General features: G+C 47.4%; 1 protein-coding gene and 1 long non-coding RNA gene across 2 annotated transcripts; one reads left to right on the top strand and one right to left on the bottom strand.

The window, feature by feature from the left end:
* Nucleotides 1-396: 396 nt before the first annotated feature.
* LOC137232359 (uncharacterized) lies at nucleotides 397-15,532 on the top strand. The gene is made up of 6 exons (XR_010946995.1): nucleotides 397-625; nucleotides 4,309-4,497; nucleotides 5,287-5,549; nucleotides 6,453-6,610; nucleotides 12,881-13,130; nucleotides 15,459-15,532. It is a non-coding gene; the product is annotated as an uncharacterized lncRNA (long non-coding RNA).
* Nucleotides 15,533-17,175: 1,643 nt separating this feature from the next.
* On the bottom strand, nucleotides 17,176-17,748 carry LOC137232919 (Purkinje cell protein 4-like protein 1). The gene has a single exon (XM_067755763.1). It carries the CDS (start codon nucleotides 17,746-17,748, stop codon nucleotides 17,536-17,538), a length of 213 nt encoding a protein of 70 aa, XP_067611864.1. The 3' UTR covers nucleotides 17,176-17,535.
* Nucleotides 17,749-18,385: the final 637 nt, after the last annotated feature.

Here is an 18,385-nt window from a genome sequence, read left to right as displayed (position 1 = left end):
GTTGCCATGGTAAATGGGAGTGTTTCCTTAATTTCTCTTTCAGTATTTTCATCATTAGTATATAGGAATGCAAGAGATTTCTGTGCATTAATTTTTTTTTTTTTTTTTTTTTGGCGGTATGCGGGCCTCTCACTGTTGTGGCCTCTCCCGTTGCGGAGCACAGGCTCTGGACGCGCAGGCCCAGTGGCCATGGCTCACGGGCCCAGCTGCGGTGTGGGATCTTCCCGGACCGGGGCACAAACCCGTGTCCTCTGTATCAGCAGGCGGACTCTCAACCACTGTGCCACCAGGGAAGCCCCTCTGCATTAATTTTGTATCCTGCTAGTTTACCAAATTCATTGATTAGCTGTAGTAGTTTTCTGGTAGCATCTCTAGGATTCTCTATGTATAGTATCGTGTCATCTGCAAACAGTGACAGCTTTACTTGTTTTCTGATTTGTATTCCTTTTATTTCTTTTTCTTCTCAGATTACTGTGGCTAAAACTCCCAAAACTATGTTGAATAACAGTGGTGGGAGTGGACAGCCTTGTCTTGCTCCTGGTCTTATAGGAAATGGTTTCAGTTTTTCACCATTGAGAATGATGTTGGCTGTGGGTTTGTCATATATGGCCTTTATTATGTTGAGGTAAGTTCCCTCTATGCCTACTTTCTGGAGGGTTTTTATTATAAATAGGTGTTGAACTTTTTCAAAAGCTTTTTCTGCATCTATTGAGATGATCATATGGTTTTTCTCCTTTGATTTGTTAATATGGTTTATCACATTGTTTGATTTGTGTATATTGAAGAATCCTTGCATTCCTGGGATAAACCCCACTTGATCATGGTGTATGATCCTTTTAATATGCTGTTGGATTCTGTTTGGTAGTATTTTGTTGAGGATTTTTACATCTGTGGTCATCAGTGATATTGGCCTGTAGTTTTCTTTCTTTGTGGCATCTTTGTCTGTCTTTGGTATCAGGGTGATGGTGGCCTCGTAGAATGAGTTTGGGAGTGTTCCTCCCTCTGCTCTGTTTTGGAAGAGTTTGAGAAGGATAGGTGTTAGCTGTTCTCTAACTGTTTGATAGTATTCATTCAGGTAGCTTCTTCGCATACATGTACTGATCAGTGCTCAGTCCAGCACTCAAGGGGGCACCTCCACTGATCTCTGGAGTTCTCTCTCTGTGTAACTTCCCACTCCTGTATTGTCTGAAAAGCTGCCTTGGTGTGCGCAGCCTCTCAGCTTCACCTGCTCGCCTCAGGGGGCCTGCTGGGTTCTGCCTAGGCCCTCTCTCTCTGCACTGCAGCCTCGAAACCCTCTCAGGCAGTAAGCAGAGGCAAAAGTAGGGCTCACTCAGTCAATCAACAGTCTGTCCTTTGTGGCCTGGTGTCCAGTGTCTTCAAAAGTGTTGTTTCATACTTTTGTCAGTTTTGGTTGTTTCAGGTAGGAAGGGCAATGCCTATTAGTCTATCTTGGCCATAGGAGAAGTCAGCATATGCAGTTAATAGGATTCTTTAAGAACTAAAAAAAAAAGCCTGAGGGACTTCCCTGGTGGTCCAGTGGTTAAGACTTTGCCTTCCAATGCAGGGGGTGTGGGTTCCATCCCTGGTCGGGGGGCTAAGATCCTCCATGCCTCGTGGCCAAAAAACCAAAACATAAAACAGAAGCAGTATTGTAACAAATTCAATAAAGACTTTAAAAATGGTCCACATCAAAAAATCTTAAAAAAAAAATTAAAAATGTCTGTCATATCTTTAAGTTGCTTCCCTTTTTTCATTCTGTAATTTGGTTTTTCTTTTGTAGCATTTTATTCAGTCTTCCTAAAATGTCTCTTATTAAACTTTTCAAAGACCACAGTTCAGATTATGTCAATCCTCTCTCTAATCTTTCTCTATTTTATTGATTCCTGCTCATGTTTCCCATTATTTCCTCCTTTCTCCCAAACTCTTTCATTGAGTTTACTCCATTATCTTTTCTACATTTTGAGTTGAACTCATTTTTTATCAGTTTTCTTTATTTTCTGATATAGTCAAAGCTATAAATTACTTTCTGGGACTACTATGGCTGTATCAGGTACAATTTCATAGGTAGTGCTTTCATTGGCATTGATCTCTAAAAAGTCATATTTCCCTCATGATTTCCTTTTTTTTAAAGATTTTTTTGATGTGGACCATTTTTAAAGTCTTTATTGAATTTGTTACAATATTGCTTATGTTTTATATTTTGGATTCTTGGCTGCAAAGCATGTGGGATCTTAGCTGTCTGACCAGGAATCAAAGCTGTATCCCATAGGGGTAAGACAGGAATAAAGACACAGACCTACTGGAGAACGGACTTGAGGATATGGGGAGGGGGAAGGGTGAGCTGTGACAAAGCGAGAGAGAGGCATGGACATATATACACTAACAAACGTAAGGTAGATAGCTAGTGGGAAGCAGCCGCATAGCACAGGGAGATCAGCTCGGTGCTTTGTGACCGCCTGGAGGGGTGGGATAGGGAAGGTGGGAGGGAGGGAGACGCAAGAGGGAAGAGATATGGGAACATATGTATATGTATAGCTGATTCACTTTGTTATAAAGCAGAAACTAACACACACACACACACACACACACACACACACACAAAGCTGCACCCCATGCATTGGATGGCGAAGTCTTAACCACTGCACCACCAGGGAAGTCACATGATTTCCTTTTTAAAGGAGGACCATTGTCTAGGGTTTTGGCTTTGTTTCAGAAAAATGGGATTTTTAAAAAGTTGTTCTTTTTTCTAATATATTTATTTATTTATTTATGGCTGCGTTGGGTCTTCGTTGTGGTGCGTGGGCTTCTCATTGCGGCGGCTTCTCTTCTTGCAGAGCATGGGCTCTAGGCACACAGGATTCAGTAGCTGTGGCTCAGTAGTTGCTTGTGGGCTCAGAAGTTGTGGCTCATGGGCTCTAGAGTGCAGGCTTAGCCGTTGTGGTGCACGGGTTTAGTTGCTCTGCGGCATGTGGGATCTTCCTGGACCAGGGCTCGAACCCATGTCCCTTGCATTGACAGGCGGAGTCTTAACCACTGGGCCACCAGGGAAATCCCCAAAGTTGATTTTAATGTTATTGACTTGCAGCTCATGAACAGAATGTGTATCACATTGATTACTTGAGATATTGGTTTTCCTTAGGGCCTTGATTCTAAAAGTTCCCTGTGTGTTCAATGAGTGTTTTCTGTTGGTAGTTGTAAAATTCATCATAGTGCTGTTAGGTGTAGATGATCAGGTGTGAGAGTCAAATAGTCTATATTTTTGCTTAATTTTGCCTATATAAGTTGTCAGCTTCCTAAGAAGAGCACATCAGAAACTCCAGTTTCCCATAAATTGGTCCTCTTTGCTTTTACCTTTAAAGCCTTGTCATTGCATTTTCTCCTTCATGTCTTCTTCTTACTCTATCTAACTTCTTCTGTCCCTTATACAATCTTTGCTTTAAATGCTATGATTTAATAACCAAATTGCAATCCTAGCTTTATTTTTGCACCAGTGTGACCTGGCATTTCACTTTAAATTCCTTTATTTCCCATGTATCTGTATCTCTCTGTTGTAAATTTGTCTCTTCAGAGAGTCTATTTCTGGACTTTGCCTTTTCGTCCAACATGAAAGTCCTTATGTTGTTTGGTATGTTCAACTCATTCGGGCTTATTGCAGATGCTACTGCCGTTTTGTCCTGTATTTTCTATTTACCATACTTTCCTTTGTTTTTCTTTTATCTTTCATTGGGCAGATTGCATTTCTTTTTCTTTTATTTATATATATATATTTAAGGGCTCCAGTGATTAGATCATGCTGAGGTATATAATCCAGAATATCTCTACTACCAAGTGGAGAAATTACTTACAAGTTCAAGGGCCTTAAGAACATGACCTAGAATAGGTTTGGTTGAATATGCATGAGGTGAAGATCTTGGGATTCGTCCCTGGCCCAGTGTTCCTGCCAACAGGAGGGCAGGCACGGAGCCGTGGCGAGGGGGCGCCGCAGAGCATGGAGGCGACCAGAGGTGCCATGGCGTCCCCGGGCGTACCCCACAGCGGCGGCCGATCCCTGGGCCTCCTGGTCTGGCTCCTGGTCCTTCAGCCTCTGCTCAGTGAGGCCCGGGCAAGTAGCAAAAAGAGAAGGCTGGGCTGGGCTGCTTGTCTGGGGTGGAGGGGGGGGGGGGTTGTGGGTAATGGGGTTTGGCAGGTGGGTCTTGGGGGATGCAAGGTGGGGTTTGAGGGTGAGTAGGGTGCGATGGGAAGAGGCCAGTGATGTGCGGGGTGCAGTTCAGTCAGCTCCTCTTCTCATTGTTCTTTCATCTTATCCAGGTGAGGGTGACGGACCCAAGGAGGATCCTGCAGTGAGCCCAGCAATCCAGGAGGCCCCCTCAGCTTTAGGACACCTAAAATCCCTGAAGATTCCAGTACCCACTGTGTCTCTTGTGCCGCCCACACCCCCAGTGGGAGACACTTTGAAATCATTACAGGACCCTGTATTTGGATGCTTGCCTCCTCAAGGTACTGCTTCTGTACGGGACTGTACAGGCCCGCCTGGGATCTAATGGGGAACACGGCCTGGCTGGGGGGTTGAAGGTTCAGACTATCCTGGTGGAATTGAGAGTAAACCTGGCTCTGCCCTGGGGCAGGGTGGAGTTGGTGTACGTGGGGCTAGTGGAGGTGGAGGTGGTGGAGGTGCTGGTAGAGGAGGCGGAGGTGGAGGAGGAGGTGGCGGTGGGGGAGGTAGTGGAAGGGAGGTGGCAGCTTCACCTCCAGTCCTCTTTTTACTGAGGCAAGGAGCATATGCCCATCAGAGTATTAGGATAGTTGATGGAATGGCAGCCCCAGAGAGAAAGTGGCCCTGGCCGGTGAGCCTGCAGATCAGAAATGTCCAGAAATGTTGAGGTTCCCTCATTACCCCACCGTGGGTGCTGATTGCAGCTCACTGTGTAAAAGGGTGAGAATTTGGGGTGGTGGGATTGGGCTGCTGGTCAGCCTGTCTCCCTACCTGAGCTTTCCTTTCCTCACCTTAAAACAAGGCCAAAGCCCCTGGTTTGTGCTCACTGCGAATGAAACATGAGTTTTGCATTTCTACCAAGGTCCCAGGTACTGCTCTGGTGGTCCTGGGACCTCACTTGGAGAAGCACTAGCTCGAGTGGTTAGGGGTCTGTGGAGGGGATGTGGTTTAGTGGGAGAAAATGGCTGATGGCTGGTGTAGGAGATGGGCACAGGCTGGGAAGAACCTGGAAGGGGTGGAGGGGAGTGTAGACCCTCCAGCATCTCTCTCAGGTGCATGTTGTCTTCCCACAGCTATAAGGACCTTACAGTGAAGATGGGAAACACATTTTTATATTCGGATTGCCTAAGTGCAGTGGTCGTTCCAGTTCAAGACATCATTTGGCATAGGGATTTTAATGCGAGCCTTATCACTAACGACATTGCCCTTCTTCAGCTGGCCAACTCTGTGAATTATTCTTCGTACATTCAGCCAGTGTGCCTCCCTGAAAAGAAGTTTGACGTGAAAGCTGGGACACAGTGCTGGGCAACTGGATGGGGCTGAACTTTAGAATTCGGTGAGACTGGCAGGCAGAATCTGAGGGGGGCAGCCTGGTGCCGTGGGGTTGGCCTGCAGGCTGCAGGGAGGGACAGGGAGGCTGATTCTCTAACAGGTGGGCAAGGGGGCAGGTGGAGAGGATGCTGCCTGGGAGTGATTGAAGTGCAGTAGGGATTTCTATTGTTATGTTAGGACCTGGAGGCTTGGGTCCAGGTATTATGGGTTCTCTCCAGGGTGGATTTCAGCTCCAGGGTGATGAGCTGTCTGCCACTCAGAGCTGTCCTTCTCTGGAATTACCTGGCAGGGGGCAGGGAGCTTCTTGTACCCGGGATGTAGGTCTAGCCAGAGCAGGCCTGTTGGTGAGTCTGTAAGGCCTCCTGTGTGGGAAGAGGCTGGTTGGGTACCTTTGGGCACTACCTGTCCTGGAGTCTGTGACCCTTCCCTGTACAGGCACCTGTCACTGTTACTATTGATACTCGGAGTGACAGACACTTGCTTTTGTATCAGGCTGGTAAGCCCTTGCCTCTTTCTGTCCTGATGTGTTCCTCCTTTTGACTTGACTTTGCTTCTTACCTCCTCTGTTCCCCATGTCAGCATTTGGCCTCAGGTCCTTCTTTGTCAAATGAGACAATACCCGCTGTCCTTCCTTTCTCTAAGGGGGCAACAGAGTGTGAATGTGCTGATCAAGACCCAGAATACAGGACTTCCTTGGTGGTTCAGTGGTTAAGACTCCACGCATCCACTGCAGGGGGTGCGGGTTCGATCCCTGGTTGGGGAACTAAGATCCCGCGTGCTGCGCGGTGTGGCCAAAAAACAAACAAACAAACAAAAGTTAAAAAAATAAAAAGACCCAGAATGGGATCTGGGGGCGCCTGTTCTATTCTACTCATGCAATCCTTTTACTTGAGTTGTCTCCCTGTAGCCACATCACTGCCACGTGTTCTTCAGGAGACTGAGCAAATCATTCTTCACCACAAGGAATGTAATCAGAAGATACAGACACAGTTAGGAGTCCATCGCCAAGTAGTTGGAAGAGGGATGATCTGTGGCTATCACGAAAAGATTAAAAGTCCCTGCAAGGTGAGTTCATGGGTCCCTGGCCACCTCTGCCATGAGGTTGTTCCCTCAAAGTTTCCTCATTCCCCAGTGGCGGAGCCTGGGTTATTTGCCCCCTTCTCTTTCAGCCTTTAATTAAGGATATTCAGGGGAGAACCCCTCAGGATGCCCCTGAGCTGGCCTGGCCTGTTCCTTCAATAGGGAGCAGCCCTCGCATCCTGGGCGTGCTGCCAGGGTGTGGTGAAGTTGGGGGTGATGATGATAATAATGTAAGTTCCTATAATTGAGTTCCCTCTATGGCGACTTACTGTGCCAGTGTGAGCATTCACCCACATTAGCTCAGTTACCCAGCTCACAACCCTGCAACATAATTATACATATTATTATACAGACGTGGTCCCTAAAAGACATGAGCTCAAGGTCCCCCTGGGAGTGCCTGGGCCCACAGTCTCCCCTTTGCACCAAGCAGCCTTTCTGAGCAGGGGGCATCTGAGCCAGGTCTTAGAGGATGAGTATTTGGAGTCCTGGAAAGAGGAGAACATCACTGTTGGGAGAGGGAACAGCAAATACAGAGGCTCAGAGTTCTGAAGAACGTGTCACGTTTAGGGAATGTGTTTCAGGTCTGGAGCAATGAGGTGGCAAATATGGCCAGAGGGGCTTCCCTGGTGGCACAGTGGTTGAGAGTCCACCTGCTGATGCAGGGGACACTGGTTCGTGCCCTGGTCCGGGAAGATCCCACATGCCGCAGAGCGGCTGGGCCCATGAGCCATGGCCGCTGAGCCTGGGCGCCCAGAGCCTGTGCTCCGCAACGGGAGAGGCCACAACGGTGAGAGGCCCGCGTACCACACACACACACACACACTATATATATATATATATATATACACACAGCCAGAGAAGGTGATTGGAATCAGAATATGTGTGGCCTGCAATGCTGTGCTATGTTTCGCGTTCCTGTCCATGTGGGACTGTAGGCCAGGAGTTTGTTTTCACCATGTAGGCAATGGTGTTGAGCCCCAGGCAGGACCTGGGCTGGTGGGGAGGTGAAGGGGTTGTGTTTGAGGTTGAGTCATCAGTTCTTGGTGACTGACTGCCTGTGAGGGTGCGGGTGAGGGAGAGCTTGAGGAGGACTCTGAGTTTCTGACTGAGCTGGTAGATGGGGGGCCACCAGAACAATTTTGGGAAAGGATGTGCAGCGTGTGTGAGGTGGGGTTTAGCATGACTGGTTGTGTTTGGAGAGAGGGGGAACTGGTGAGAGGATGCTATTGGCTATGTGGGTTTAGGGGCAGGGAGAGATTTCAGGGTAGATGTGATGATTTTGAGTCCCCATGCAGAAATGATACTCAAAGTATTTTACCGCTGTGGAGGCCTAGGACTGACTAGTTGGAATTGACTCTGACCTTAGAGTTGGAGAGGGGCTCTGGAAGCTGCACACAGTGCCAGGGGATGCCCCTTTAGTTGCTGGCTGTTGGGAGGTTTGGAGAGGGTCATGGGGAAGGGGTCAGGCAGTGAAGGATTAGGGTCACTGAAAGAGAATTTGAGTATATCCTGGCAGGACTGATGTACAGGGCTTACTGGCTTTATAGCTCCTGTGGTCCCTGAGCACCTGGGAAGGAGTAGTATTTCTCAGATGATGTTAAAGTTTCCAACTCTCAAATCTCATTCACAGAAACCTGGGCCTGGTGGGTACCTGGGAAAGGACCTAGGTGCCTATCTCCCTAGTGCCTTGCTAGCAATCAGCCTGCTCTGATGATGATCCCCTTCCATTCCTGTGTTTGTTTCTTCTTTTTCTCCAGGGAGATTCTGGAGGTCCCCTGGTCTGTCAGTTTACTGACTTATGGGTCCAGGTGGGGATTGTGAGCTGGGGTGTTCACTGTGGTCACATAGAATTGCCTGCAGTTTATACAGAAGTTAGTTACTACAAAGACTGGGTCATTGATCACATCATTAAGGTGTCCTCTTGTGGCTCAGCAGGGTTCTTTATCCTAACGCTGTGTCTGGTGCTGCCTCTGGGCATCCTGGTGACCCCGTGATCACCCTGGCCCACACTCCCTCCTGTTTATGAGTCTCACACTAGCCGTGCATCTGACCTTCCACTCCTACTCAATGCACTTTCCTCAAACCTGTTTGGGATTCACTGACCCTGTGGAGATCCACATGACAGAGAGTGGCAGCAAGAAAGGAACCCTGGGAGTTTTCCAGTCTGGTGCTCAAGGAACCGGACTCATCCACACCTACACCATGACTGTGCTCTACATGCTGGAAACAAGTGGGTGAAACCATCCCAACTGGATGGCCAGTGACTTGCCAGGTGATGCTTCAGCCACATCTTGGAGAACATCTAGCAAAGAAGGGACATCATCACTGGTGAAACCGCGTTAGACCTGACACTTTATCAAACCAGTCCACTTGGTGATTGTTGGGAGAGAGTGAGGAGGCATCACTATGTCCACATCTGACTCAGCTGTCTGGGTTGGGAGAAGGTCCCCGGCTGCCCAGCGCGGATGCATCTGTAAATGTCCAGCGTCTGCCACACAAGCCCTGCTGGGGCAACTCAGTCTAGGAATCCCCTTCCCAGTGCTCCAGTGGCCACATTCAGGCTCACCCCAAGTTGTGTTGAGGCAGTTATGGAGTATGGAGATTTCTGATGTCAACTGAATAAATGTTTGGTTTGTTCTTTTGTGTTCTTATGGTCTGCTCTCCTTGGGACCGTGGGGTTGCATATAACATGCTCTGTAGAAAGCAGTTTTCTCATTTGGCTTAGAAACTATTCATGGTTCTTATTAAGCCCTAGAGGGAGAGGTGAGTCTAAACCTGCTCATTTGTGAGTCTAAGGATGGTTTTAGCCAGCTGGGTCCTGCTCCCTGTACTCCTGTTATAGTCATCAGCATGTCTGCGGGGAGATTTGTAGCCTAATTTCGTAGCCTTTATAGCTCAGAGTAGAGAATCAAGATAGACTGGAACTAGGAGTAAGTAAAATTAGGGCATGAGCAATATTATTCCTCCTCCCCTGCTTCTACTTGCTGCTCACCTCCACTCTTACCAAAGATTGCATTTCCACAGGGAGAATTATATGAGAGATTCCCTATATTAGGTACTGGCTCTTTACCATTTTTCCAGGACAGAGTATCCCAGAGTCTCTGTGTCTTGCTGGTGATTTATTCCCTCTCAATCTCCTGTCACCTGCCCTTCCAGGGGTCAGCATTTCAGCTCCCAGATATCCATGGGCTTCAGAGTGCAGTCTGTCTCATGTGTTGCCCGAGGAAGGCTGGGGTTGAGAGACTGGGAACTTACATGAAATACAGTCTCTTAATAAGTATCGAGCCAGCTGCTTTAAGAAGCCACTGAAAATCAAAACAGTGTGGTAGGGGCACAAAAAGAGACATATGGATCAATGGAACAGTATAGAGAGCCCAGAAACAAACCCACACATGTATTCTTCGACAAAAGAGGCAAGAATATACAATGGGAAAGAGACAGTCTCTTCAGCAAGTTGTGTTGGGAAAGTTGGACAGCCGCATGTAAATCAATGAAGTTAGAACACACCCTCACACTATACACAAAAATAAATGCAAAATGGCTTAAAGGGACTTCCCTGGTAGTCCAGTGTAAAGAATCCGCCTTCCAATGCAGGAGATGTGGATTCGATCCCTGGTCAGGGAACTAAGATCCCACATGCAGTGGGGCAACTAAGCCCTTGCGCCACAACTACCGAGCTTGCGTGCTTCAACTAGAGAGTCTGTGTGCCACAAACTACAGAGAGCCCATGCACTCTGGAACCCACACGCCACAACTACAGAGCCCACGTTCCTTGGAGCCTGTGTGCCACAACTAGAGAGAAGCCTACGTGCTGCTGTGAAAGATCCCACATACCTCAACAAAGATCCCATGTACCGCAACTAAGACCTGACGAGGCCAAAAATAAATAAATAATCTTTAAAAATATGGCTTAAAGACTTAAATATAAGACATGACACCATAAAACTCCTAGAAGAGAAAATAGGCAAAACTTTCTGACATAAATCATACCAACTTTTACTTAGGTCAGTCTCCCAAGGCAATAGAAATAAAAACAAAAATAAACAAATGGGACCTAATCAAATTTACAAGTTTTTGTACAGCAAAGGAAACCATAAACAAAGGAAAAGAGGACCTAGTGACTGGGAGAATATATTTGGAAATGATGCGACCGACAAGGGCTTAATTACAAAAATATAAGAACAGCTCATACAACTCAACAGCAAAAAAACGAACAACCCAATCGAAAAACGGGCAGAAGACCTAAATAGACATTTCTCCAAAGAAGACATACAGATGGCCAACAGGCACATGAAAAGATGCTCAACATCACTAATTAGTATAGAAGTGCAAATCAGAACTACAATGAGGTATCACCTCACACCAGCCAGAATGGCGATCATCAAAAAATCTACAAATAACAAATGCTGGAGAGGGTGTAGAGAAAAGGGAACCCTCCTACACTGTTGGTGGGAATGTAAATTGGTGCAGCCACTATGGAAAACAGTACGGAGATTCCTCAAAAAGCTAAAAATAGAGTTACCATATCATTCAGCAGTCCCACTTCTGGACATATATCTGGACAAAACTATAATTCAAAAAGATACATGCGGACTTCCCTGGTGGTACAGTGGTTAAGAATCCGCCTGCCGTTGCAGGGGACATGGGTTCGATCCCTGGTCCGGAAAGATCCCACATGCAATGGAGCAACTAAACCCGTGTGCCGCAACTACTGAGCCTGTGCTCTAGAGCCCATGAGCCACAACTACTGAGCCCACGTACCACAACTACTGAAGCCCGTGTGCCTAGAGCCTGTGCTCTGCAACAAGACAAACCACCACAATGAGAAGCCCGTGCACTGCAACGAAGAGTAGCCTCCGCTTGCTGCAACTAGAGAAAGCCTGCATGCAGCAATGAAGACCCAATGCAGCCAAAAAAAAAAAAAGATACACGCACCCCCTATGTTACGAGCAGCACTATTCACAATAGGCAAGACATGGAAACAACCTAAATATCCATTGACAGATGAATGGATAAAGATGTGGTACATATATATAAAGGAATACCACTCAGCCATAAAAAAGAATGGAACAATGCCATTTGCAGCAACATGGATGGACCTAGAGGTTATCATACTAAGTGAAGTGAGTCAGAAAGAGAAAGACAAATACCATATGATATCAGTTATATGTGGAATCTAAAATATGACACAAATGAACTTATCTACGAAACAGAAACAGGCTCACAGACATAGAGAACAGACTTGTGGTTGCCCAGGTGGGGGGGGGGGATGGATTGGGAGTTTGGGATTAGCAGATGCCAACTATTATATATAGAATGGATAAACAATAAGATCCTATTGTATAGCACAGGGAACTATATTCAATATACTGTGATAAACCATAATGGAAAAGAATGTGAAAAAGAATATCTATACCTATATAACTGAATCACTTTGCTGTACTGTAGAAACTAACACAACATTGTAAATCGACTATACTTCAATAAAATAAATGTTTAAAAAAGAAGCCACTGAGTATTTATGGGTTAAAAATAAATTTAACTTCTTGTTCCTGTATCATCCCTATCAGGTGTTCTTGATCAGCAGGTGGCTTTTCTCCTCAACCCTGTGGTTCATGCTTACCTACCTCAGAATTCCCTGGAGGGCTTTTTAAACTACAGATAACTGATTCTACTCCCAGAGTTTTCAATCCTATAAGTCTGGGGTGGGTCCTGAGAATGTACAACTCTAACAAGTTCCCAGGTGATGCTGGTGCTGCTCTGCAGACCACACTTTGAGAACCATTGCTCTGCATTAACACAAGTAGAGAAGTGAACCTCCTCTCTACTGCCTTGGCATGGAAGTGGCATCTGTAACCTCTCCTCACCTCCTATTGGTGCAACTCATCATCTGGACCACTTTAGGTGCTAGGGTGGGGAATGTGGTCCCCAGATCTGGATCCCTCACACTGGACAGGAGCAGCAGGAATCTTGGTTGTCATCTCCCAATCTTGGACACACTGAGCAGATCCAAAGACCACATTCTTCTACAAAAACCCTGTGAAAGCCCAAGAAATGGTGGGTTTTGCCACTATTTCTTTCAGTTTCCACCATCCCACTGACGGTTTGTGGAAGAAGATAAATGCCTTTCCTTTGAGTTCTCCCCCAAGACTCTTTGTTCATCTTAGGTCCAGCTTAAATGTCACTTTTGTAAAGACATCCTCCCTGATTCCCTAGCCTTACTGTTCTTTCCTTGTGCTTTCTACACCTTTTCAGATTCTCAAATCAATATAAATTATGAAGCTCTCCAATGCACGAAGCCCAGGGACACAAGGTTATGATCAGAGGCTGGGCGACAAGGTGCCAACACTAGTCCAGGGATTTGGATGTGCCTTCACCGGCCAGGTTTTGGGGGACAGTCACCCACTTAAGGCACTTGGGGGTACTTCCATGGGACTGGCCACCACGGAGGCAATGACAAGCCCCAGGCTCTGCAGTCATCTTCAAGGAACCCGCACGAGGTGGGGTAAGTGCAGAGGAACGTTCAGCGTTCCAGGGGCACCGTCACAGGTCCGCGACGTCATCACGTGCCGGAGGGGCTGTCACGTGCCGGAACTCCGTCACGTGCGTCATGTGCGGGAGACGTAGTCGTGGCGTCCGGGGCTACTGCGAGCGAGCCGTCCCTGCTGCCGCTAGCGGACGCCTCAGGGGCCTCATGGCCGCATCGTTGACCTGGCTCAGCGATGGGCCTGCAGCCTCGAGGCCCTCGGGCCGGAGCTGCCACCTCCTGGTGCTGATGCTGCTGAACTCTGGTGAGGCGGCGCCTGCTCTGCGCCGCTCCCGTTCTGGGTCCTTCTTCCCCGACGCCGCCACCACCCTCCCCCCCGCGCCAAAACCCACACTCGAGGCCGGGACAGGCCCCGCAGCGCCCACCCGCAGCCCCTTCTCCTCTGCTACCCCTCCGGGCATCTCCCAGGGCGGTTCCGGGGATCCCAGACTCCTGCGCTCTCAGCTTCCACCCTGAGACCCGCTAGCCCTGTAGCCTCCTGGGGCCTTGTGGTGCGGGGCGCATCCCTGCGTTTCCTCCTGGAGGCGTGGATGTCGCGGCTGAGACCCGAACCACCCTCTTGACAGCATCCTCAGGGCTCATCTTCCCACGCAGCAGGGCAGTGCTGGAGACCCCGCTCCAGGTAGGCGGTCGGGCCAAACTCATGGTCTCCAAACACTTAGACGAATGTTCCTCACCTCACTTGCTTCCCAGACCCTCAGCTCCTACCGAGGGTGCCTCTCTAGCAGCGGCTTCCTTCCCTCAGGAAACGCATGCCCTCAGGCGCTGTCCCCTTGACTCCCTCAGCCCGGGGACCCCTCCAAACCTGACAACTCAGTGCCACCCGCTCCCCTTTCCTTAGGAATCAGAGACAGACCTCCTGTTCAAGGTCAGGCTGCTCATCCCTGCTCTGGACTCTGGGCCCTTCCTGTGCTCTCATCGATCTCTATCCTCTCCCTTTCTATTTGCTGTGTTTCTTCACCCTATCTCTTCCCCTCACTGCCACATTTCTCAAAATAAGTTTTCACTTCATGTTTCCTTCAGGTGCTTCCTCACTTTTCACTTAACCCTTAGCCCATTCCTGGCATGCCTCTGTCCTAACATCCCTAACCTTTCTGCTCCTCCCTCTTTTTTCATTTTCTCTAGTCCCTTGGCTTCTCTCAGGCCATGCCTCCTAATTCTCCTCTACCTCAGGGTGACTCCCTTGCCCTTCTGTGTCCCTCCCAGGCCACCCATGCTCTGTTCATCCCTGACGTATTGGTGTTCCCTAAGATGCTGTCTGGGTTCCTTCTTCACTGCTCCCTGGGTGAGCTCACTTGCTCTAGGCATTTAGCTGCCATGTATGTGATGCTGCCTCGCAAAACAATGTGCATGGATGTGCAGCCACCTACTGGACATCTGTACCTGGATGACCTAGAACCATCTCAACTCCTTGGGTTCCAAAGTTGAGGCCCTCTTCTTCCTATAAACTGGGTTCTCTTACTCAGTGGATAGTAGTCACTCTTCTCTAAAATCAGAAACTGGGGGGTCATCCTAGATTCAGCCTTCTCCCTCAGTCCCACATCCAGCTCACCAAGTGTGTTCTCACTGCCACTTCTTCATTCAGCCCTCATTTCTTGCCTGGGTTCTGCAGAGCCTATGGTGGGATCTTACTGCGTTCAGTCTTGTTACCTTCCTATCTATTCTCCATACTGCCTTCACAATACAAGTCTGACCATGTCACACCTCCATTGGCCTCCCTCCTCCCAGAGTGTCTCACTCAGGCTTCTTGGCCTGGCTTATGAAGGCACTCATGATGACCCCTGACTTTCTTCCCCGGGCATCATTTCTTGTCATCGTGGGCCTTGCCCTTTATCCTCTGGAGTCTCCAGCTTACGCCGTGGTGTTTCTTTCATAAGGAATGTCATCACTTTTCATTGCTGTTTTACCTTCTCATCCTTAAGATCTGGCACAATAACCCCTCTTCCTAGAAGCCTCCCTGTCCACCACTTCTTCTGGGCTTACCTGACACCTGTGGCCTTGTCCCCACATTGATCGCACATGGGTGATTGTGTGTTTACTTATGTCTCCTCTGCTGGGCAACCTGCTCTTCAAGGGCAAATACAGGATGTATCTGTCTGATACACCTCTGTACACCCCTGCGCCCTGCCCCCAGCCCCCTGGCCTTGGGCTCCAGGCTGGGAACAGAGTGGGAGGTGGGGAAATATTTGGTGAATGAATGAATGAACTAATTAATGAAGAATGCACCTCTTCACTGTCATCCTGTTACAACCTCTTACTTCATCTCTGTCCCCCTTTCTCCTCCAGGTTACAAAGGAGACAACACCAAACCAGGTGGGTAAGTGAGCCCCTGCTTCAAGAAAAGCTTGGATCCTGGGAGGGTATGTTCTGAAGAGGGTCACAGAGATAGTGTTTCTGGGTCTATAGGAAGCAGAAATTCAGTCTAAATGGCCTGCCTTCTAAAGAACAGCCTGTGCTGTTCAGGACGTACAGACTCAACAGTGCACATTAAAAGAGTATTTGGGCCTCCTGTGGGAATGCAGAACCTCTTAAAGTTGAACCCAGGCTGCATCCCATCAGGGAACACGTCCAGGAGGCTGATGCAGATCCTTTTCCACATAGAAACATTTTGAGCTCTAAACTGTTCATTTGCAAATGGAGCCTCTTGGGCCCTGTGGCAGTGTCTTCTGGGGTCTTCCTGTCATTTTCCTTAGACCTCAGGGGTGGAGGGTTGGGTTGCTCCTGCTTGTTCGCGGGCTTCCTTTGTCACAGGTGCACCCTAATTTGTTATGGATTGTTTGGTTAAGTTAGTTATTTCTGCTTGTGTCCATGCCCCACCCCTATTCCCCCTCTTCACCCTTCTCCCAGCCTTTCTTGTATATTTGATGTGTATCTTTCTGTTTGTGTGTGTTTTTGTAAAAATACATATTGTGGTTTTGTGTGCATGTATTTCTAACTTACGCAAATAGCATGTTCTCTAGATCTCTTTCTGTTTCCTCCTCTTTTCATTCAGTCCCATTTAAAAAAACATTTTATTTGGAAATAATTTTAAACTTACAAAAAAGACTCCAAAAATAGTACAAGGAACATGCACACACACAAAATTTTTTTCAGAATCAGTTGAGGGTAACATACAGCATGGCTCTTTAAATACTCTGGTGTGTGTTTTCTAAGAATATTCTCTTAGATAACCACAGTACAAGTTATCAGTTTCAAAAATTTACATTGATAGCATATTTTAATCTATCGCCCATATTCCAGTTGAGTCAGCCCTCTGCATTCCTACCAGCAGTTTGTGAAGGTGTATATATTGCTACAGACCTCCCACCCCTTGGCATGATCCAGCTTTTACATTTTTTGCCTATCTAATAGACAAAAAAATGACTTCTTAGTTTTTTGTTTTTTTTTCCCACTTGAGGATTTTGTTTATTGCTTTCATAATTATTAAACATGCTAAAATCACATAGAGTGGCTGTTCCACTTCTGCTCTGACTCCACAGTGGGGCAGGTGAGAGCTACAAGGGTCACTTGGTTTTTGTGGCCTCTGAGGGTGGCTAGGCATGAGGAGTTAGAGGTAGGCAGGTTAACAAAGCCCCAAGAATCCTTCATATGGTACACCTTTACCAGCAGTAACTTGTGTCCTTAGACATCTCCTCCTCCTTCATTTTTCTTTTCTTCCCAAATCAACTGGCAATTTCCTTCCCAAATCTTCCCATTTCCCTGCCTGTGGCCCCTTGAACCTCTTCCACTTCTGCCCTTTATGGTTCTAGACTAGACGATGAAGGAAACTTTTCCTTGTCTCTACCAGTCCCAGTCGGCCTTCCTTGGAACTAATCTACTGAGCATGCACTAACATGGGAGCAGTTTGATTTAGGTCTGCCCAGGGGAAAGGGAGGCTCCAGTCCCCACTGTGGCTTAGCTCATAGGAGGGAAGTTGAGGTCCTGATGAGAAGGATGTGAAGGTAAAAAATACTACCTGAAGTGTGAATGTTGTAACCAGTGGAACAGGGCATATGCCCCACCCTCGGGCACCCTACTCTGAAGGCTTTTCCCTCATTCCCACATTGTTAGGGGTCCCTCTCTCAACCTCAAATCCTCTTGCTCTTCAACCTCATAGGGCAGGCACAGGTACTGATCAAGGAGCTGTATCCCAAGGAGAAAATGTTTCACCCTTAAGCAAGTGGCTGCCTGTTGAATTCTTCATCTTCCCTGTGTTCCTTGTGCCTCTGCAGCTGTGATGGCGTGAGGGGCCAGAGAAAATAATATATAAGTGTTGAACTTGCCTCAATGAGAAGCTTGAGGGACAAAGAGACAAAGATACATGGGAGTCAGAGCTGTGGAGAAGGGGAGGGAAGGGAGCAAGGTGAAGGGTAAGGCTGGTTATTCAGGAACTGGGATCCTTTTTCTTTTTCTGGAATCGCTGGAACTTGCCCTGAATAGCAAGGGCAGCCTTCTCTGTTTCTGGTGCTGTCAGATCAATGTCAATCTCCTCCTCCTCCTCAGCCTTCTCGGCATTGCCAGCTCTCCCCTTTTCCTCTGGGCCAGCTGCCTGGTTGGTTGCTGGGGATGTTTTGGTGTTAAGCTCCTTCCAGGGCATTTATCAGCATTCAGATGATGTCTTGTCCTTCCACTTGAGCTTTAGATCCCATTCCCCTTTTCTCCTCCTCAGGAATCTTCACAATCAATTCTCTTGACTTGCTTATAAATAAAACGTCTTCCTTTTTCACTCAGTATGATAATCTCCAGGTTCATCCATGTTGCTGCAAATGGCATTATTTCATTCTTTTTAATGGCTGAGTAATATTCCATTGTATATATGTACCACATCTTTATCCATTCATCTGTTGATGGACATTTAGGTTGCTTCCATGACTTGGCTATTGTAAACAGCGCTGGTTTCAGGACTCAATGAAGCTCAGGTTCTTGATGTCTCATTGCAGAAAGAATTCAGTGAGAGACAAAGTGATAGGTAAGAAGTGGATTTATTTAGAGAGAAACACACTCCCCAGACAGAGTGTGGGCCATCTCAGAAGGTGAGAAAAGGCCGACTTCTTAGTTTAACTGACATTTTTCTCATTACTAATGAGTTTGAACATGTCTCAATGTGCTGTTGGCTTCTTGAGTTTCCTCTTCTAATAAATTGACTGTCTTTATCCTTTGCATATTGTCTATTCTTTTTTCTTGTTGATTTCCTGGAGTTCCTTGTATATTCCTAATAAAAGTCTTGTATTGAT

This window comes from Pseudorca crassidens, chromosome 10 (assembly GCF_039906515.1).
Source record: "Pseudorca crassidens isolate mPseCra1 chromosome 10, mPseCra1.hap1, whole genome shotgun sequence".
Lineage (NCBI taxonomy): Eukaryota > Metazoa > Chordata > Mammalia > Artiodactyla > Delphinidae > Pseudorca > Pseudorca crassidens.
The sequence above is the reverse complement of the archived record's forward strand: the minus strand, read 5'-3'. Positions and strand labels throughout refer to the sequence as shown.

Coding starts and splice junctions, on each gene's coding strand:
- LOC137232919 (XM_067755763.1), bottom strand. CDS start 17,748: ATGCCCTGGAAGGAGCTTAACACCAAAACATCCCCAGCAACCAACCAG.